This window comes from Poecilia latipinna, unplaced genomic scaffold, assembly GCF_001443285.1.
Source record: "Poecilia latipinna isolate Pla-1442-1.1 unplaced genomic scaffold, P_latipinna-1.0 Scaffold1496, whole genome shotgun sequence".
NCBI classification, from domain to species: domain Eukaryota; kingdom Metazoa; phylum Chordata; class Actinopteri; order Cyprinodontiformes; family Poeciliidae; genus Poecilia; species Poecilia latipinna.
In genome coordinates, this window is record NW_015114112.1 from 7,197 (window position 1) to 30,360 (window position 23,164).

A 23,164-nucleotide genomic window follows, 5' to 3' on the forward strand; every position below is an offset into this window, starting at 1 on the left:
AGCGAGAATAGAGTCAGTGCTCAGGTAAATAACTAGTCATTACAACTGAAAGATCTCGATGCCTCAGTTTTAAATCCCACAGCTTTGAGGACAACAAAGAAAATAGACCACACACATTCTGTACTCACCAACACTGAAGTCCTTAGCAAATCTTTAAAAAGAAAAATCACACAGCTCTCTTTAAAATGGAGAGCTGCTTTGATTGACCTAACGCGTGTGCCGCCGACACCCGTCGCTGCTTTTCACACGCCTGAACGATCACAGTTGTGGAGAAAAAAAACAAAGAATAAAAATTCAGGGGGAGTAAACGCAAAAACTCTGCTAAGGCTTCGTCGTGGGGAGAAAAGATACACAGTGTTCAGAAGAGTGGTCATTAAAGTTTAGATTCAACAGTCTGCTAGCTTTTCTTTTCGTGTCGGTGCATGGCGGAAATGGCGCAGTCCGATAATGAGCCGCTGTGTGCGTTATAGGGACCGTTGAAGTTTGAGTAAGGAATTTGAATGATCACTTTAAACTGATTTTCTTTATTATTTTTCCTCTCAGAAGCCTTGAGTAGTCTTTCAAAATACACTGGTCAATTATTTTCTGAGCGACAAATACAATGACAATGGAGATGCTTAAAACAGGCTACATAACGAGAAAACCAACTACGATGTCCAACTCTCCCAAAATGTACGTATGGATAATGTAGTCCAACTTCCCTTTGCTTACAAAGAGATGTTAGATAGTTTGGGATTAGCTGAACTTTTTTTGAAACTAGCTACACTAACTGAACCTATATGTGGTTCTTGCTAGAGCTAGAGTTTGCCCAAAAGAGCATAAACTGTGGATCATTATATTACTTCTACTATATGTTCTTGTAATATATTATTTATTTACATCTCTAACCTGTCCCTAAAAAGAACATTCACTCTGACTGGTCCCAATAATGGAAAGTTCCCTACAAAAAGGGATCTTCCATTGCGAAGAAATAAATGCTGTTGCTAAATATCTCATGTAAATAACTCTTTGAAGTGACTATAAGCTAAAGGCAAATATCGGCAATTTTAAATATGTTTCACTAAAATATTTGACATGTTTCTTGCTCTTGAAACATGACCTCATTAATCATGTTAGAGTGAAGGGAATGCTCAGAGCCTTGGGGGAACAGAGACTCTTCCATTGATAACATTTGATATTAGCATTTAGCTTCAAGTAACTTGATAATGACATAGTAAGGAATAACTAGATTTGTGGAGACATATTTTCCCACGAGCCACGCTCTGGTATTAGGAAAGCTCCCCTGTAGCTAGCTTGAAGGAGATAGCTTAGCTCAGCTTACTGTATTGAAAACAGGGAGGCAAAAACGACTCAATCTTTGTTCAAGTTTAGCACTAATGCTAACTCTTGGCTAATTGACAGATGTGTTTGGCATCTAGACTATTCCTCTTAACACAAACACGCTTGAATATTTATTCAGCTAGCTACAAGCTAACACAAGCACCTTCACAGAAAAAAACAACAATGTGTAAGATATGTTTTTTAACCATTGAACCTTACTTAGTGGTTATCTTCTGAAACCGTTTTCTATCATCTAAAACACTTAGTTGTTTTAGTGCTCAAATATTAATATGGTCTTAAAAGTTTGGCTATGTTGTACAACAAAGTTAAATTTAGATAAATTAGCTTTAGCAAAGACAAAATATGAGTTGCAGTGAAGTATCACTGCACTTATTCCCACAAATATAATTTCATATCTTAAGTTCTGTAGGCTTTTCCAGAATTTCAGAATAAAATATAGCCTTGTAATCTTTTATTTTACTCAGACGCAGAGTCTGTAATTTCTGCTTCATCATGGGTTAGCCTAGTTTTTGTTTCATGCTTAATGACCTTTAAACGACATGAACACGCAACGTCACGAAACACTCATTCAGAACTGACCCACTCAGCATCCAGGACAGACTTCAGTGTTCTCCTCACACACATACTATGTTGGTCCATCTCCAAATTTTATCTTGAAGTGTCTTTTTTTTTCTCTCCCCCCCACCCCCGCAACTTCCCATCCCCCCTCAGCTGGGGAAGGGGCTGCGTCGCTACGATCTGATTGGTCGACGTTGTAGACAGCGTTTTGTGTGGTCCTGTGTCATTGAGTGTGGTACCTAAGGAGGCAGGGATGCGGCAGGGGATGGTAGGGGAGAGTGTGTGTGTGTGTGTGTGTGTGTGTGTGTGTGTGTGTGTGTCTGGAGATGGTGTCGGGGAGGCTGAGGTGGGAGTGGTTAACAGGGCTGATGGAAAATGGCTGGTTGGACGATTTGAGTGCCGGAAATGGAGAAATCAAGGTGCCAAGATTGGGACTCCGGACATTGACCTCATGCCTTTTTAGGAGGAGGCGCCAACTTGATGATTTCATCTTCAGAGGGCTGGCGTATGATGTCTTTGTTTTTCCAGATGTGAGTGAGTTGGAGAGAGCAGGAGACAGAGAAAGAAAGTTGTCAACATAAACAATCAACAAGTCAACACTTTCCTTGAATCTTTCTCTTCCTTCCAGAATACTACTTCATGTAATAGCTCTTTAACGCTGCATTATGTAATAATGTAATATAAAATGCGCTTCAAAATGTAATCATTGAAACCGCATTATGTAATAATTGATGCAAAATGTAATAAAATCCATAATAACATTATTACACTTTGTGCCATTGATTACAAAATGCAGAACTTGTGTATTTTTTTTTTTCGTTTTAGAAATAATGTCATTTTGTGGTGCATTATACCATAAAAAAAAATCACAAACAGTTTGTGTTCATTCTAATCATTATACTTCTATCATGTTGAAGATCCTATGTGCATTTAAATCAAAACTTTGGACAATAAATGATGAATTTCTGGTCAGTTAGTTGCCTTTTCATCTTCAGTATTAACCTACATGTTGTTAAAGGAAAAACGATTCAAGATGCATTCAAGGATTTCAAGAAATTTTGCAACGATTATTACATAATGAGTTTTTAATGATGTCTTATTAAAATTCAAAGCCTGATTTTATCACATTATAACATATTGTAGCGTTACTCCATAATGCAGCATTAAGTGCTCTACTTTTAGTGAAAAAGGTTTTGACTGACGGACCAAACTTTTGTTTTTAAGGTATGCAATGATTTTAAACAGTCACAGTTACATAGAGCTCTAAAATTTTCCAGCATACATTTCATAAGGTGAAAAGTTTTCATGGCTTTTCAAAAGAGCTATGAAAGTTAGAATTTCTGTTGGTATGATAAGCAGCCTATTCCAGGTAAACGAATGACAGAGAGTTTGCTCAATTTTTGTGTGCAAAACTAGAAACAAGAAAAGTGAGAAGTTTGCAATTTCATAATAAATGTTGAGAAAAGACCCCACACTACACAAATTTCCTTCTGTCACCAGACTACGTTCCTTGCTTTTCAGTTGTTGTTTTTTTATATCCCCATCTGCTTTAGAGGCTTAACTTAGAACTGGGTTTTCACATAATAATCATCTGCATAGCTTTAAGTTAGTTTACCTTGGAAACTTATTAGACAAAAAAACAAAAACCTGTCAGAGAAAACTGGAACAAAAACCACAAATTCATTCTTGCGATTGCTTTGTTTAACCACTAGAGGGCAGACAGTGATCTTGTTTGGAAGACGGCTGCTCCTTTCATTTCTCAGTTTGATAATCCTTAACTTTGCTCTTTGTCTGCCTGGATGGAGATACAAGCAGAGGAGGCATGGGTAAGAGGTGCTTAAATAAATGAAATCTTTTGTAGAAAGCCCATCATTTCAAATAAAAGCAAATTTGATATTTGGGACACAGCTGCAACACCTAGCATTGGCCACTTAAAGCCTGCCTCTGTATTTCATTATGCCTGACACTGAGGGGACTGATTTACTTTACACATCGACTTTAAATGTAATTAACAAGCCAGGATGTTTTTTATTGCCACACCACCCTTAGGTGTTATGTGTTTGAAACAGACTTATGCCAGAGATTCTCGTTCATAAGCCGCCTCCCTGCCTGTCCCTCCTCTGTGTGTATTTCAGGAACAGAGATGCCCTTCAAGGTGCTTTGCTGGAATCAATTTGCGGATCCCGTGAAGAAGGACAGAGGAGGAAAGAAGGCGAGAAAAAATCAAAATCAAAAACAGGACAAGTCTCAAGAAACCAGTCCCAGAAATGTCTAACTTTTTTTCTCACATTGTTGAATACACGCTTCCAGAATGTGCTTACCTTTGTATTTCTTGGCGGAGGGGATGCGTGTGAGCTTGGTGTCGATCTCATCGTCCTCGGAGATCTTGAGCACAGTGGTGCGGTACTCTATCACCCTGGTCAGCAGGTCTGGCCGTCGAGAGATCTCAAAGATGTGCTCGATGTAAGACAGGTTATCTGTTCGTTTAACCAAGATGGATTGAAGGTAAATCACATAAACAAGGCGGGCACTGTAAAAATTCTGGAATTTGAGCTTTTTCACCTTGGGCGAGCTTGTCGTTCTTCTCCAGGTAGCTGAACCACTCCTTGGAGGAGGTGATGTTGTTGCTCTGGTCTTCAGGGATGTCCTCCTTGCAGGCTGACTTGAGCTGCTCCAAGTCCTCGTTGGTTATGTTTTCAGACAGGTCGCTGAGCAAAGAGGTGTACTCTGCCATGGTCTGCTCAAAGTCAACAGATAAAAGAAGAGAGAAGAAGAAAGATTGTTAGGCAGATTGAAACGTACACCACAGCCCACCGACTTCCCAGATTCCACAGTGGAAAACAGTCTTCGCTAATGACAATAGCATACTACCAGGGTGAGCCCTGAAAAGCCAAAACACAAATGCCTTCTTTTATGTGGGCCTGCTTAATGTTTTTCTTAAAAGGCAGCTGAAAGACAAAGATTGATCCAAGGGACCAACCAGAGCAAAACACAGGTTGGAACTTTAATTAAGAAAAACCCAAGGGGCAGATCGATTGTACTCAACAACAAAGGAAGGCTTCAGTGTTCTAGGCTTGTTCAATTAAACTGGCAAGATCCTACAATTCCCTCTAGTTTTATTGCCAGAAAAACAACACATTATTGATGCCTTTTACTAGAAGTTAATTCCAAAACTCTAAAAAAAAACACATCAATATAATTTTGACAGCAATAACAAGGTTGAGAAACTCTTCAATGCCCTCTGACCTCAATATCCCAAACTTTAGTGAAACCTTTGCTGTACTCTATCTCCCTCCTATGGGTAAAGTGAATACCTGAACTTTAAAGATTATCTGTAAGATAATATAAAGATGTAAACAGTGTTATGTGAATACAGAGTATTTGTTGAAAAAGGGTCCTTGATAATTCCACATAATTTAAAAAGGAATGTACCTGATATGCTTATTAGATACCCTTGATTAATGGACCATCAACAAGTGTTTGGGAACACCAATGCCAAGATAGTCTTCCTAAGTAACAAGAAAATGTAATCCCTTTATAGCTACACAAAGAATAGAAAATGACAGAGGTATTTAATTCAACTTCCTGCTATAGTTTAACAAATGCAATAAATTACATTAATGTTTTATCCGTCTTTGGAATAATTGTTGCTTTTAGGTCATGAAACCTTGATGTTTCTACTCATGAGAATCTCTTGCTCAAGTCTTTGACTCTGTTGTCACACACCAACCGGCACACTGTCTGCACAAAAGAAAAGACAAAAACAGCACGGCCCACGGCTGCTTCAGCAACTCAGTCCTCCGGCCCCTGGTGGACCTAATGAGGCGGCAGATTAGTTTTGTGGAAGTGCTTAAGGTCAGAGCAGAACAGCTGCTTTTAGTCTAGCATAACCATGATCTTAGATCAGAACAAATCCCGTTCTCTTAATTTCCCATATGCCTCCTTGTTTAAGCAAATTTTCCATGTCATTCGTCACAAACGGCAGCCCCAACTCGACTCCAACCAATCCCCCCCTTCCTCCTCGTTCTCTGGCATCCATGCAGCTGGCGAGCAGTGGCAGTGGTGCATCATAGGCAAAGGCATTCAGCTCAGTCTGCTGCTGATCCACTCAGCCTTGTCACAAATAGAGGAAATATACAGAAAACCCAGAAGACGCATGACGAGCAGTGTGACCTACATAAAAACGAAGCTCCCTACTGCCACCACAAGAGGGCCACCTGTGGCACTATTTTTTATCTTAACAAAATAGCTGCTAATTAGCTGCTAAGCTAACCAGCAGAATCAGACATAGTGCCTAAAACAACTGGTTAGTTTGGTTGATCCGCAGTCCCTGCCTCGGGGTGAGAGCTCTGTGATGACAATGCATTTTACTGTGAGCGTGTGTGTTTGTCCTTGCTTTGAATACTACATTCATCTGCTTGGGACAGGCTGGTATCATTCACCTTAGTACAACCGGGGGCTTGCGTTCCTTTGTGTGTACACACACGCTCGGCAATTGTTGCCTTCGATGACAGAATGTGTGTGTGAGAGTGTGTGTTGTGTCCTCAGGCCTCTACTCTCGTCTCAGGTCGCCAAGAGCGCTCCCTGCTTTGCACCACAATGGACTGCCACTGCTTTTGTGTACTTTTAACGAGAATGTGGAGGGGGGAAAAAAGCGCATCAACGCATGAAGTGGCTACACATTGGGTTTTCATCTACCTACCTACTTCACTGTGCAGACACATCATGCTGCTCTAGCTCTTTCTCTGCCTTGAATTAAACAGGTTTATGTCATTTAATAATAAAAGACTTGCTCTTCTTTTTTCCAATGTTTATCACAGATTTTACTTCAACAGACATTTCATAACTTTCTCTTTTTGCCAGCTGCTGGAGACATGCCAAACAAGTTTTGTAATGCTTCAAGCAGTGGCGTCCCCAGAAAAAATAAAAACTCATCCTGAGATGATATGATGTGGTGAAATTGAGGCAGATGCTCCACAGTGATCAGTGTCCTTAGAGGGGACCAACTAAAAGTAGTTTTCGATTGGTTGCCCTCTTTAATTTTGCAATCTGCCTCTTCTTCTGATCCCTACGCACCAGTGTAAACCACTTGAATCAGCCATGCCTTAAACCAGTATGCCCTGCAGGAGTGGATGGTGTGAGGTGAAGCAATCCAGCTATATTTAAAGTTTCATGCTGAGCTTTGCAGTTATGAGAAAACTGCAGAGATGGATATTCTTTCACTTCACACACACCGTTTGGGTCTTATTTCTTCCGTTAAAGTCAGACCCCCTGGAAGTGTGGCATATGAATCAAGGTCTGCTATGGCAATCAGGTTTTCGAAGAGATTTTTTTAACAGTGAGGCACAGATGATTATTCCACTGGTTTTGCATGTTGTGGAACCACTGAAAACAAATTGAATTCAGATTAATTTCTATGTTGGAAATTGATTCCCACAGCAATCAAAGTCTGTCATGTTATGTCCATACTCTTTAATGAAGTTAAAATTTTATCATGATACGGTGTGGTAGTTATTGTGATGATGATAAAAGTGATGGTAGAAAGGTATTGACAACTTCTCAGCAGTTCCACAAACATAGCAAACATAAATACTAATCCTAAAAAACATAAGCAGTTACATAAAAAAGTATGATTTGTACCTCATATATTACACACAGTACAGTACATGCCTTTGATTGGTATGTTAAAATGTAATAATATTTATTGATGGACCCAACAATGGAAAAATATTGTATACGTAACAACTCCGACAATATTGTCAGGTTTTGGAGTATTCAGGCATTAATTGCAATTTAGCGTAACAATATTTATAAACTGTGATCACAATCATAAATTTTCACAATACCGATAAACGATACAATAAAAACTTATGAGTCATTCCTATAAAATTGCCAGATGTATAAATAATGGGAAAAAAAAAGTGAGCATCTCCGCCATCGGTATATTATATTGCATGATGTGTGTTTCTCTGTGAACTCAATTTTGCCACAACAAACATTCCGTAATCGACAAACTGAGATTGAAAGTCTCTGGGATGCTGTTGCCTGACAACAGCTTGTAATAAAAAGGTTGCCATCCTTACTTTAACAAATAGCAATCTCTTGTGTGATGAAATATTATACTAAGTAATATAATAAAACATTTCAAAACATTCAAACTTGTTGTTAAAGATGAAAATGTGGACAGACTGATATATAATGGAATAAACTCCAAGCAGAGAAAAACATCCTCGCTCCCACTGATAACGATCATATTCTCTTGAAATTTCATTGCATACATGAGCACAACATTAAAAAATAAATAAATAAAAATGAAGTAAGAGGATCAATGCACATTTTAAATGATTGTTGTAGTCTTGCTGGAAGGAAAAGAGTCTGTGAAATCCCCTCCAGCTACACCCCCACCATCCTCCCCGGCCTCTCTGGGACGAGCCTGACACTGCTTCCATACATAGAGACCCACTGTGCTTGAAATTCTCCTGAACACAAACATGCTTTTGTCTGCCTGCTTGCTGCGCTGTCTATGCTGCCTGCCTGCCTTGTGTGTGTGATAGAGCGGAGGACTGTCAGTGAAATTACAATTACAAAGTGAAATAGCTGTGACAGCTGACTCATTTTCTAGAAGTTCCTTATGAGCTGCTCAGCAGGTATGGAGGTAGCTTAGTGCCCCCCTCCCCAAAGAAATCATTCAAATTCAGCTATTGTAATTCAAATGATTTGGAGTTAATTTTTGTAAATGCCTTTAGTATCTTATATTAGCAAACACAGCAATTAGCTTTAATGATACAGCCTTGTTGTGTGTATTCTCTAGTAAATTTATATCCGTACAGAAATCAGGCTGATACTGACAATCAGGGCCAGATTTAGACGGATGAGGGGCCCTGGGCTAAAGCCAGTTTTGGTGCCCTACCCAAAAAATTAAACATTTATAATAAGAATTTTATTAATGCCAATTACGAAACATTAATGGGAAGGCCAACACATTCACAGGTTTAAAACATCCCATGGAAGACGGCACAATGTTAATCCAAAAAGATGTTCTATAAGTTCAGAATTTTTTAATGTTTGAGTATCGTATGCATTAATAAAAATAATAATATTTAAAAAACGCACATCTATTAGTTTTATAGTCAGCTACAATGTAAAACATGCATTCATTATAAAAACATTCAAAATCTATAGCCCTGCTCCAAACCTGGGAGCCCTGGGCTACTGCCCTTCTAGGCCCTGTTCAACAAGTCTTGAAAAGCACTTTATTAATTCATTCCATTTAGCTGAAACATTAAAAACTGCTTTTTAGATTAACCATGCAAGGGATAATGTTGATGCCACTGTATTCTTCACTTCTACTTTTCAGTCACTAACAAAGTGCAAGGTAAAAATGGCTCATGTTTCAAAACATGTTTTATCTTTTCTTTTAATAAAAGTGCACTTATTGACCCCCTTCTCTGAATCTAAGAGCTTCGATGACTGAAGAGTAAAGCAGCTCTCTTCCACTCCATCGCTGAAATGACTAAACCACCTTTAATGGTCTGCTGCTTTCCGACATAAGATCTTCACACACAAGCATCTCATGCTGTTTGCCACCTTATGATCTCTCTCTTTTTCTTTGTGGTCACCTCTAATGGGCTTTGGGAATAGAAAATCAGAAGATAAATAAATATCTGTGTTTTTAATTAAACACGAGACAGAGTGTGAAAACATAAAGTGACCTCACTCACTTGCTTCCATCCAGTCGGTTCCAAAGTCGATCTGATCGCTTGTCTGTCTGTAGTAATGTATACGAGACACTATACAGTTCAGACAACAACCATGAAAACTCCATTTACTCTCCACACCAATGATGTTGCCATGGAGACCAGGGCTGGCTTTGCCTTTGGGCCTCGAGACAGTTACCTAGCGACAGGGCAAAGGATACCCCCCATTCACTATATTCCCATTATTTACTTCACCTTGCACCTTCTTCATTACTTGAAGAGTAAAAGCTCCTGCACTAACACGACTAACGTTTTAAAAGAAGCGTGTCCTTCTGAGTTCAGGAAGTGTAACCCTTTTTTCAGATTCATGCATGCACTTGGCTTAAAAAAGAAAAATAATAATTTGGAATTCAAACCAGAAAACTGTCAAAACAAGAACACAGATGCGAGGACAAAGGTATTTTAAAAGTGGCCATCAATGGACTGTCAAGACGTAGCGATCATATGATCTCACAGAGATAGAAAGACAAAAAAAGAAACACATGCACACACGCATACATGCACACGCACACCCGCACACACACTCTTCTTCAAACACTCTGGCCAACTGCGCTGGACTTTCAGCATGGAGACGAGCCTTTAGATTTTTACCATAGCAACCAAACCACTGGGAAAGCAGCTTGAAAAATCTCTGATGGCGATCAGGGAAAGAGACACAGCCTCGTCTTTACTGTTCTCCAAACAAAACAACCGAACAGAGCGTCTGGGTTCCCTTCGCCAGCTCTCCGGATCTATTGATCTCCATTCTCTTGCTTCTTCGTTCACATACTGTGTTTTTGTCTACTTCAGCTGTCGGCCCTCTCGCTCATCTTCCTCGGGCTTCTTAGTTATTCAGCTGCTGGAATTTACTTTCCAGGAAAATGTGGACTTAAAAAAAATATATTCACCAAAAATCTCAAGCCCCAACTTTACTTTGTAGTATTCCTGCATATCTTAAAATTTGTTGTAGTTACAAAATCAGTATTGCAATGCACTAGTTGGACAATAACTTATTATAGGCTGTTACGTGTTACAACACTATGCATATTAAGAAAGACACATTTCAATAAATTAGAATATTATCAAAATCATAAGGTTATTTAATTATTGTATTTAAAAAAATAAAACGTTCATAGTGGTGTAGTATTTAGTAAACTTTCTGTTGAATGACGTTCAACATCTGTGTTGAAGTTTTGGTTATCAACTAGAAATTTTTCAACTAGTTAGACGTTGGAATTGTCAAACCTTTTATTTTGAAGGTTGTGAAGACCGTTTATGCAGTAGTTCCATTTCCTTCCCTGACCTTTCCTTGTACTGACCAAGTATGGAGTGGAATAGCAAAAATCTGCAAATTCTTGAGATCCCTTCTAAAAATGATTCTACCTTCCTAGTTTAACAGTTCAAACACCAAATATACCATAATATGCATTACTTCACACAGTGGAAACCGTTTTAGCACGACAGTAGAACCTAACATCTATAGACTTCCTTATTTTCGCTCTTGGAGGTACAGCCAATAAATGCCAAGAAACAAAAAGGCATTCCTGTATTGACTGCTTTGCAAATGCCAACCAGTAGCATGTCAAGTCAGATTGCACCTAGGTATTTCAGCTTCCCAAGCTTCAATTTATTGTGTCGTTTCACAGAAAAATCTGTGACAACTGAACCAGCAATAGACTTAACAGTATACATTTCAGTAGATCAGTATTTCAATAATAAAGCCCTCTTTTTATTAGTCTAATGCCATATTCTAGTTTCCACAGAAACTCAATTTGGACTTTGATTATCTGTAAACTATTACCCTAAAAATGGTTAATTTTGATGACATTTTTCTTTTTTAAACTTTCCTATTTTAAATACTCATCATTAATGACCAAAGTTCAATGCTTTATTTTGCACCAAACAGACTCATTAAAATGGAGGGAAAGATATTCTAACATACCTGGTATAAACCCAAAGTAAAGACTTGTAATAAAGGACACCGTCTCCTTTCTCTCTCCTACCTTGTTCTGTATTCTCCCTTCACGTTTTCCTCAACACAGAGCAGTTAGTTTCCATCATGCTCATTAAATCGATCCTGGCCTTCGAGAACCTCACATTGTCTCTCTTCCCTTTCTGTTCACTTCTCTGTTTTTATTTTGATGAGTTGAGAGGCAGCGAGTGGGAGTCCCACCCACTCTCCATCTTCACAACACCCATGAACTGCGTCGAACGAGTCCTCTAAGTATGGTGGTGGCTCTTCTGAAACGGCCCAGCTTTTTATTCCAGCCCTTACATAATAACTTGACGTAATCATATTTATTAATTCAGGCCTTGCCACTTAAAAACCAATGTTTGAGTCATCTTACCCCCTGTCGAAATACGTCTCTTTCTGCCAAATTTGTCATTTTGATGACAAAAAAGCGAAGCAAGTTTCTCAGACAACGTAGTAGGAGGACCAGGAGCTCACAGGGGCAGAAGGAACCAAATATCTACTGTAAAAATCTCTCTCCATATCCATCTCTTAGTCTTACCCAGCCAAATAGAACATATTGCTGAAAATAACTGTTTTTAAATGAGGCCACATGCCTTGCTTTTCTTTCTTTCTGATTATAAAACCCACTGCAAGGAAGAATTACAAGCAAAAGGAGCATTACTGAACTGACTTACTTGCAGTCATTTGTGCTTAGTTAAAATTGATGTACAAATTGATTCCGCCTACTTATTATGCTGTTCACTGCAGCCTAATGTAGCAGAACTTCATCTGCTCATGTGACGACATGCATTCACATGTGACACTTCCTATCGGCACATGACTACTGTACAGGCTTTTCCACAAAGATCCCACACTGCCATCCAGCCACACACCAACATCTACTGATAACAGCCTTTTCTGACACTAGGACACCATCAGATGTTATTTTCATGTGCAGCAGCTTGTCAGAGCTGCTCCGCCAGACCCACTAAGTCTTGGGCAGTTGGCCATAATTTTCCTGGCTGACCAATCAATGTTTCTGGACTCACGTAATGGGTAAGGAGTTGTTTCTTGTCATTTTGTTTATAATAAAAACAGACACTGAAATCAAATTGCGCTGAGTTTGGAAATTGAAATTGTACTTGTTTGGTTTAAAAATCCTGGTTCTAAATTTTGTCTCAATACCTGACATTAATGCAAGATCTCACTCGTGATTTTAAAGATATCTAGCTGACACCATTTCAAAGTCATTAGATTATGATGCAGATATAGTCTCCTCTGAAGTCATGTGACTGTCAACAGCAACAGTATCTTCATTCAGAGGCTTTTTAAGATATGTTGTAACACTGACTGCTACAGGAGATCCTTCCCGCCTAAAGACATCATTTTCTGCAACTCTTTGAAGAAACTTGGATGCCATTAATTGCAGCAATATTTAATTTCTTTTTGGGATTAATAGAAGTCTTAAATTATTCAGAATCTTTTGACATTACAGTTGTACACTTGTACCATAATAACATGGAACAGTTGTTTTTGCTCATATGCCAAACATTGAACAAGGTAACTCAATGCCAAAGTGAAGTTCCTCCCCCAAAAAACTTACCATTAAGATAATAATCCCTTAAATGAAAACAAGCACTATAAAGTGAGGACTTGCTGTTCATTGGTTCAAGGAGATAAAGTGTCCTTATTGAAACCTATCTGAACTTATCCTGCTGTCAGCAATATCTCTCTCATGAGAAACAAAGAGATAAAGATAACTGGTATCATATTTCTTCCTGGCAATTTACACTAAATGCTCTGACAGGACACAAAAGGATGCAGAGATTTCAGAACCACTGTCATTAAAGTAACGGGAAAATTCCTGACCCCTCTGCCACCGTGTTGTTCATTTAACAACCATGTGTACGCCATGGGCTCACCTCCTGCTTTCACGCCTCACAGGGTTACAAGTAATGTCTCATCACTTAATAAAAAGCCCCACACTGTATGGCTTCCACTAGCTACGTGTGAACCACTGAAAAACCCAACCGACCAAGCTGGCGTTCAGACATCGATCTGTTTCTGGCTCTGGACCGAGTCCGCCTGCCTCTCTGTGTGTCTCCTGTAAAATATCAAACAAGCCCATACCTCCTGCAGGCAGCGAGAGCTAAAGTAGAGGAAATGCACTGTGGGGCCTGACTAGCCTTTGCTGCGCATTGTTGTGTGTCCAAAAGTGGCGCCCCTCTGAGCTACAGAAGGACAGCACGGCGTCAGCGAGCAGCTGTACATCCTTTCTTGCTTTAACAGAAGAGAGAAAGCTTCGTTTTGACTCTCCTTCTGGGTTTGTTTTGGTTCCTGTTTCAGTTTTTAGAGGTCCTGCAGTTCTTTTGAAACCTGTCTCAACCTAAAACTAGAGCTAAGTAAACCAAAAGTGACAGCAAAACACATCAGATAAATTACATGGTCATCAGCAGAGACTATCTTAAAGGACACAACTTTAAAGCACAATAAAGTAACTATGTTAACTTCAGTTGTTATGAGAATACTAAATAACTCAAAAATGACTTAAGAGATATATGACTTCTTAATTCCCATGTGTCAACACAAGGCCCAGGAGCCAAATCTGGTCCGCTGAAGTTTTTTATGTGGCCCTCTAGACTCCAGATTATATCAATAATTCCCTCCAGGTTTTCACAAATCTGCAACATTCACACAAAATCAACAGATACCCAAATTTTTCTTATTTTATTGAATTTTTTTCTCAAAATCAGTCACAAACATTGGATTTAACTGATTGCTGCCTCAGCCATACTTGATGTCAAATTAAAGTCCATTCAGCGAGGAATAAAAAGTCACATTTAAGGTCACACATTAGAGCAAATATCATAATATTCCTCACAAATATTTCAAAATTAGCACTACTTGATCAATTAGACATTACAAAAAAAACCCCACAAAAACAATTGCAAAATCCTGGAAGATTTATTAATATTTATTTGTTAATATTTTAACAGTTTAATGGGTTTTATCATTACATTCTGACACAACCGGCCCTTTAAGAACGTTCAGATTTTTGATATGACCCAAAATGAAACTGAGTTTGACGCCCCTGTTCTAAATTAATCCCTCTAGCTTTTTAAAAACTAGGACTGCACTGATTTGATTTACTGGCCAGCCGATTTATCAGTGCCAATTTCCTTAATTTTAGGAAATTGATGATTGGTCAATACTTACACATGAAGCTGATCTTATCCCCCAATCGGTAATCGGGGAATTAAAGGATTTCTCCAACATCCATGAAAGAATCAAGGCAAAACTGATGAGGGAATAACATTAAAGCTCAAAAACATCAATACTTCCCCTTAAACTGCTTCTAATGTTTTACCACACCCTTAATTCTGTCCTACCTCTAATTCACTGGAGAAACTATTTTTTTTTTATTCAGACAATATTTAAGCACTTGTTTTTGGATAAAAGCAGAAATCTATTTTCTGTAAAACTTGACTAATGCGGATTTTCATGCGGGATGACATTTCTGCTGGTCGTTTATTCAAGATGTCATGTTCCGGGGACTCAGCAGAACGCTGCCATCTGGTACGGCAGTTTACGCGCACCGCAAATTAAAACATTCCACTGTCACTGGAAGGTCAAATACAAAGCCTAGAGATTACGGCCAGGCCGTATTCTCAACAGCTGCCATTTTCATCATGAACATGACAATTTTCTCCCACAAAGTGTCCTGCGCGGACAGCACTGAAGCGTCACCGTGGGATCATGTTACAAGGATCAGACATTAGAATTGATTTCTGACCATTAGTATTTTTATGCCTCTCTTTCTCTTGGTGACACAGCCACGTTACAGATCGAAACACCTGATAAAACACCAACGCTTCTGTTTTCCCTCTCATCCAAATACTTGTGCTGGCTTGGTTTTTGTTCACCTCTCTGTGTGCGTCTTCCTCAAATGTCCTGATTGTTTCTGCACATTCCCTGTGCTTCAGCAGAGGATTAACTCGTCGCAAAACCGTCGCCGTTTACGCTAGCGGCCCGGACGGTGAAAAGACAGGGATGAGAGGAAGAGCCAAAGTAGATATTGAGTGCTGGATTACATCACGAGAGGGTGAGGAGTGGGGAGGGGGTGGACGAAAAAAAAAATAAAGGAGAAAGAAAAAGTCCTTAAAGAGGGCCTCGTGTCCAATGAGGCAGCAAAGGCTGCCAGCACTTATCAGTTCAAAAGCCCAGAGCGAGAGTGCAGGAGAAAGGCAAGGAGAAAAACAGAGGGAAGGAGGAAGCGCTAATCTGACGAGAAGCAGCGAAGCACCGGAGAATATAGGCCACTGGCCCATTTTCCACTGAAGAGAAAAGAAGATTTGCCGTGTATATAAATAGAGCATTTGATGCAGACTTTTTTTGGGTTGTATTTTTTATTTTACTTTTTTTAATATTATCCACCAACTTGAAAATGTTTCACTCGTCTCCTTTAATGGGCCCAATGCCGTCATCTCGAAGCTTCATTTTACCAATCGGTAAAAGAAAAGTCACGATGCAAATGTCTGTTTTGCTCCTTTATTGAGGGAAAACTTTGAAGTTTGCAGTTTGAGGCATAAATAGAATGCTTGAGTGAAAGAAGCGAAGCCGGCTTGAAAGACAAGAAACGAAACGAGGATTAAAACCTTGCAAACAGCTGGAGACAAACGAGCCAAAACCATGAAACTCTTACATGTAGCTCCGAATTAATAGGATTTCTGGGTCAAGACCAAGCAACGCAATAGCTCCATCACAAAAAGGCCTTTCACAATTATATGACATTATGTATAAATAACAGCAATTATGTGAGCTGTATGCAGTTTTTTTTGATAGATATTTGATGTACAAATACGAGATTCTCAACTAAAATTACATTGGCATGTATTAGCAAACGACATAATCTAACTGGTTTTATTTGAAGCAGGATAGCAACAGTTTGTTCACTTCCTGCTAAATCTATTTATCCAGCTATATAGATATGCACTAAAACATTTCTTTCTTGTTTTGATTTTGATGAACAGACTCCAACAGAAACGCCATCTAGAAACTGTAATATATTTTTAGAGCTCAGAATATGAAACGTTTCTGCCATCCTGCTCTTTTGGGAGCTGATGTCTAATCAGTGAAGGCTTGGATTAAATGTGCATTTGGATGCTTAACTGATGCCAGCTGTAGCTTTAAAACATTGTCACCGTATTTAATGGGATGGGTGGACTTCCTTTTTGTGACTAAACTATCACTGCTCATGTTTTTTTGCAACCGGAAACATCTTCAAAACCAAATTTGTCTTCTTTGTACACAAAGGGAAACTACAGAGCCCCTCTGGTGACATAGGAGACAGACAAAAAAGAACTTGTGGCCATGACTTAACTCATGGGAACAAGATATTTAGTTGTGGCTACAAGATAGCAGGTCATGGCCAAGAGTTATTAAGTCATAGCCAAAATATTAAGTCAACTTTTATAATAATTATCAAACCATTTTTCCTCCTTTTATTTCAAAATTTTCTTTCGTATTGGTATTTATAAATTAGCATTAGCCAAATATTTAGCTAGCCTTAATAATCCTGGCAACAGTGAGTATGGAGAGTGCCATTTACTGAAATATATATTTTTTCATTTCTTAACAGCACAAATACACAGCTGTCCATAAATTTAATTCACATAAAAAATATTATTTTTTTGGTCTTGATATTATATCGATCGATATCTTCAAAAGATTTCACATAGTCTTGGCTTCAACAAGATAAATGTGTATCTATGAAAACAAAATCATTCCAACTTTATGAGCAACATTTTATGTGTAATCAAAAACTGCCATAAAACAAAGTTGAAATGTCTATTCCTAATCGACAACCCCACTGATTTTATTCGGTGCTAATATGTAGACTAATGAAGGCTATAAATACCAGACTAACGTTGATGGGATACACAATGAAGTGAACAATTTAACATTTTTCAAACAGCATGTTTTCTGATTGACCGTGTTGGTCAATTACAGCCTCACACAACCCCAAATTCAGCCACAATGAAACTTGATCAGTAGCTGATTGTGATGCTGATTAAAGATTACTGAAGAGGGCTTAAGGACAAAGTTCAGGCAGTGCTCGAAAATCGTCTCCTTCAAGAGACAATAAGGCTCATTTAACACGATTTCGGTAATAAAATTCTGAGGTATCCAGCAACATAGCTTGAAGATTTTCACGTTTCCTGCCACATTTATATTTCGATTTGCTGCAAACTTGATGGCCTGAATATTTTCTTTGTCATTTAAACTTAAGACGATTTTCTTTTTCCCTTTGGACAACCCAAATATATCACTGAACGGTTATTGGTATTTATTCCATATACCGATTCTTCAATCCTGCAGCTGCCACCATGGAATCAGATTTTTGTTTTGTTTCCTAATCTATCAGCCGCTAAGCTGATTTACTGCTGCGTCTGCACAAACAATGACAAGAAAGCACACACCAATATACTGAGGATCTAAACCTGACAACCTTTAATGCTCGGCAATCTCGTTTATGTACTGACTCGCAGCTGCATGTGTAAATTTATGTGTTTACATGCACGTTTTTGTATTTTAACGCCCTCCTATTTTCCCCGGAGCTAAAGAAAAACGGCATTGCCGAGGAGTTTGTGTAGGCAGGGCCAACAATCAATCCTTCCAAGCAGCACACAAACACAACAGGCAGTCACACACCAACACTGTGAACACTGTGTGGATGTGTCCTGCATACAGATGTTCCTTATTTTTTTATTCTTCTTTTTGGTTGGGAGGAGAGGGGGTCTACAGCTTTGAAAAAGCAAGAGGTTAAAGGTCAATGAAAAAAAGAAAAGTTACCAGAATAATCTAAGTTTTCTGTCCAGTTACCAGGATTTGTCCTGATTCTGCCCAAACTGCAATTTATTAGCATAATTCATCAACCAATATGCAATGCAAACAGCATGTTTGTTGCAACTTTGAGTCCAAAATTATCAGTGACTAGAAACATGGCAGGTTGATACATCTGAGTGTTTAAGTGAGGAAGAAAACAACATATTCAGTGAGAACTTCCACGGAGGCCGAGCTGAGGCTAAACAAACTGAGGTTCCTTTTTTTTTTTTTTTTTTTTTACTTCCTGAAGTTACCATGGACACACTTCCTGGCCTCAGGTTTAAGGCTGCGAGAAAAACAAAAAACGTCTATGCGAGTGAAACAGAGGGAGTGAAACACAAGATACAGGGATAAGCTCAATAAGATGAAAGTGTTCGAAATTTAATACTTGAGAAATTTAAAGTGAAATTTCACAAAGGTTTTAAAACTGCTGAATAATCCATCACACTGTTCTGACAGATTAAAGGTCTTACAATGACATGCCAGATTTTTTTATTTATTTATTTTTGTTGTGTTGAGCATAAAGTATAGTTATACCTCCCGTACTTGTTGCTGCACACTACAGGTCAGCTGGCTGAAAGAAAACTATTACATTTTTCTCTCACTTTCACAAAAAAGAAGACAAATTCCTCTTTTTGTATATGTAAAAAAAAACAAACAAACAGGGAACCATAGAGTGGAAATTTTAAAAAGCAATAAATTCTCTTGGAAATCTTTCAGTGTGTTAAAATATGATCCTTCCTACTGATTTGCTAAATTAAAGTCTGGATCTTTCTATCAGACACCGGATGTCATCAATGAAACTCCATCTCGCCATTTTCATTCTCATTACATTACATAACTAATTACACAGACTAATTACAAACACAAAGACTGTAATCAGCCCACAAACCTAATCCACTTGTGCTATTAAGGTTTTGTTAATCTAATACAAAGGTTGAAAAAAAAAAAAGAAAAACTTTCTAACAGAACAAAATTAAAACAGATCTGTATTTCAGAAAATGTGAAAATAAATTAAATCAAAATATGCTTGATTTATATCACTTAACTGCACAGTTACTGTACTTGATCATATTTTCAAAGTTCCTGATATTTATCGATGCTCTTATGGAACAAACTGTGGAGAAAATAGTAAAAATAAAGATTTCCGATAAAACTGTTAGTTTTGTTTTTCATTTAAACATCACAAATTGAAATTTGTCGACAATACAATTCTAAATTCTTATATTTTTCTTGATAAATGGTAACTGATGCGGCAAATTGAGATGCACCTGTGGATAATTAAAACTTTCACAATTAGTTGAAATTCTACATTTCTTAATGTTTTCTTTATATTTTATCAAAGGTATGAGTTCCGGCCTCGGTTGCCTTCTTCTGGTTGTCTGTAGGCTGAGTGAATGTGAACAGCTGCTGTGTGTGAGGGCCAAAAGCTGAAAAGGCAGAAAGTGGAGAGCGCTACGCCTGTCACAGAGGCTGCATTCTCATTAATCTAAACCCTTAAAAAAAATGCTGTTGGAATTACAAAACCCCAGATGGCCTGGACGACTGAAGCCAGGGGCAGAAGGTGGGAGTCCAGATGTGGCGGATAGATGCTGGAAGAAAAACTCAACTCATAAACTGAAGAGAAGCCATTTAATCTTTATGATTTCAGGAGCCAAATCCTGACCTCCTCCCACGTCTGGCACAGTTCTTCCCCTATTCAAAGTTTATTTAGAACAATCCTCATGACTTAGTGACCCATCTGTGACACTGGTCAGCCTAAAGCAGGTTAACAACTGTCAGGTCTAATTCCCTAATCCATCCTAATCCTGTTTTCAGGCGGCTAAGATCTCGCTCAGTTACCAACCTCATAACGCAGCGCAGCCCGCAGTCAGTCAGGACCAATTTACGCCTTCAAAGTACATTCACCAAGTGTTTTGATTTTACACAAATTCAAAGAAATAAGAATAGTCGGAACTGGTGGGGCTGTTTTAGCGAAATGCAGCTATAGGCACATTGGATGTTATGGTTTACACCCAGAAATTTTGCACATGCGTAAAACACTGGAGATGTATTATGAGTTTAGCAAGATTTCCCCCAGAAAACTTGCTAAGCCCTTGTGGTTGGGGCGCTTGACAGTCATTCATCCAGCGGCCTGTCATGTTTGAGTTAAAAAATGTTTAAAGTTGACAGAAAATTTGAAAATACCACTTGATAATTATGTGCTATTGGAAGATTGGAAGATTAATATCTGAACGACAACTAAAAAGTCTTAAAAAATGCAAACATTAAAAAAAAAAAATTAAATAAATAAGCAAAAGCAATGCTAAGCCTGGTGGGTGCACAGGTAGACTGGTGGCCCGCCAGGCTTGTAATACATTGGGGAAAACCCTGAGTTTGGTGCAGTGCGCCACAGCAAAGGAAAAATGACACGGAAAAACAACTAAAAACCACTTGAATTCTTCTTTTTTCTTGCTACACACAGACCCATTGAATTGACTGACAACAGCTCCACTAATGTGTGAGGATTCAACACCAAAAAAACACACAGACATTTCCCACATAAAAAACAGAACAGTCAGTTACAGTATTATGTTTACATACTTGATGTTTACATTGTGATTATCATTAAATGATGATCTGATAAGTTAATTTAAACACCTGCTCTACTGATGAGTTAGAAAGCCAGTGTGTGAGTCGCCTTTTTATAAACTGAACCAAAATACACTGAATTCTGCAGCACATCTACATGTTATGGTTATCAAAGTCAAGCTAACGTAGATGACCTTCTTCCCTCTCCTTTTTCCTGACCTTGTTACTAGTCGAAGTGTTGACAATTAGTAACAAAGCACTGTGTCCCTTTTTCTTTCATACATCACGCGTACATACTATGGTACGGCAAAAGAAAATAATTAACAAACCGAAGAAGGAAGGATGAAATGAAAAGATAAAGACTCAACTTTAAAAATAAGGCATCTCTGGCAAATTATTCTAGCTATTATGGAAAAAGAACCATATCAAGTAGTTGTGCAGGACAAAATGACAAATGGAGATATAGCCCAAAAGAAAAGCAGCTTTTTTCTGAAACAAAGCTATAAAAATACACATTAGATGTTGGAAATACAGTGCTATAGAACGGGTTTGTCACATTGCCAAGTCCCAACTCAACCCCAAGATTACTGTCGAAGAAAAGATATTATGTACTGCAAGGAATGCGGCAGCTATGTGGTTGAACCAGAGGGCCAACAACTGCAAAACATCAAAGTTGGTGACAGACCATTGCATCACATTGAACAAAAATACATCTGTCAAAGAGGGCGAAAGGATAAAATCACATAAGTTTGGAAGCCTTTCTTCTGAATTTAGCATCTCTAGACCTTAAACTATTAGATTTTAATTTAAAAAAGTCTCTATGTCCTTTCATAAAATGACAAAAGCTTTCATCATTTCCCTCACGAGAAAAATCTATCTCGAGTAAACTGTCGGACTGCTTTGGAGGGGAGATGCGAGTCTCGTTTCGTAACGCTGTCAAAACACGCCAAGGGACTGGAAGTAAAAGGAATCCTCTCACATCACCGCCTCTCGAGGTTTTTAAGACCTAATACCTGATTAAAAAGGATATTTTACAATCGTACAATTGTTGCTGGAATGTAAAGACCAGACTAAGGGTAATCTTGACTCATGTAGGATGACAGTTTAGAGCCAAAAAGAAGGAAGGTTTCGTTGTGTCACAACTACGGCAGGAGAAGCCAGATGAGGGGGGAGAAAAAAAAAATCATGGAAATGTATTTGTGTCGTCAATGCTTCATTAGCGTTTGAGCTTTATGGAGGATAAAAATATCTCTGCGCCTCTGGGAGGAGAGAGGGTGAGGAGGGGAGGGGCATGGTGTGTGGAGACAAAATTAGAACTTTTATTTTTTGAAGCTGAAAATTTCTGATTTCTTCATGTGCTTTCACTGAGGCGAAAGATCACAAATCTCATCAAATTAGGTAAAAAAAATAAATAAATGCACAGAAAAACACTAAAAAAAGGTTAGAATTGAGTCTACTTACAAGTTAGGTCAAACATACCTTCTCCTCACCTCTTCTTTACCTCAGTTTTAAGCACAAAGTGCACTGTAGGCTTTCTAAGCAGGCGTGCAGCTGTGATTAACACATGGTGGTGAGCGGGAAAGCCACAAAGAAAATGGGAACCCATTTTTGAACGTACATTCTCACCTCTGCGCCTTTCGAGGTCCAATCAAGAGTAATATGCCACAAATGGCAGCACGCTGAGCTCCTGTTAGGCCTAAATAACCACACCAGGCAGCATTTGTGTCAAACTGCAAACATTATGCTGTGGGCAGCGGGGAAATTATACTGCAGAAAATGAAGGGGGCTTCGAATACTGAAGCATTCATGATTAAACTGGTTGGTTCAAAGTACTGAACTCTTTGGACCCCTGAAAACAAAAGGCCCAGCAGAATCCAGATTCCAGAATGCCTCACAGTTGAACATCTATGTAACGCCTACAATAGGTGAGAAGTTTGTTACCAAGGTCTAAAAAAGGATGATTTGAATGTTTCTAAAATTGAAAGTCATGACTGATTGACTGCCATAAAATGTGTACAGTTTTAAATTACAAGTATGGAAACTAATGGAGTGTTGCCTATCAAAGGCAATGTTTAGGTGTTTGGATTTAGATGATTTTCAGATGCATTCTACGTTGGAA

The 23,164-nt window shown here is 38.6% G+C and overlaps 1 protein-coding gene across 1 annotated transcript in view; it reads right to left on the bottom strand.

Annotated features, from left to right (window-relative positions):
- Window positions 1-2,102: 2,102 nt before the first annotated feature.
- pea15 (proliferation and apoptosis adaptor protein 15) overlaps window positions 2,103-23,164 on the bottom strand; it is a 38,649-nt gene continuing 17,587 nt past the window's right edge. The window contains exons 2-4 of the mRNA XM_015057848.1: window positions 4,462-4,636; window positions 4,221-4,376; window positions 2,103-2,413 (exon numbers count right to left, since the gene is read on the bottom strand). Coding sequence (XP_014913334.1) covers window positions 2,349-2,413; window positions 4,221-4,376; window positions 4,462-4,633 — 393 coding nt within the window. The 5' untranslated portion in view covers window positions 4,634-4,636 and the 3' untranslated portion in view covers window positions 2,103-2,348. The remainder of the gene's footprint in view (window positions 2,414-4,220; window positions 4,377-4,461; window positions 4,637-23,164) is intronic.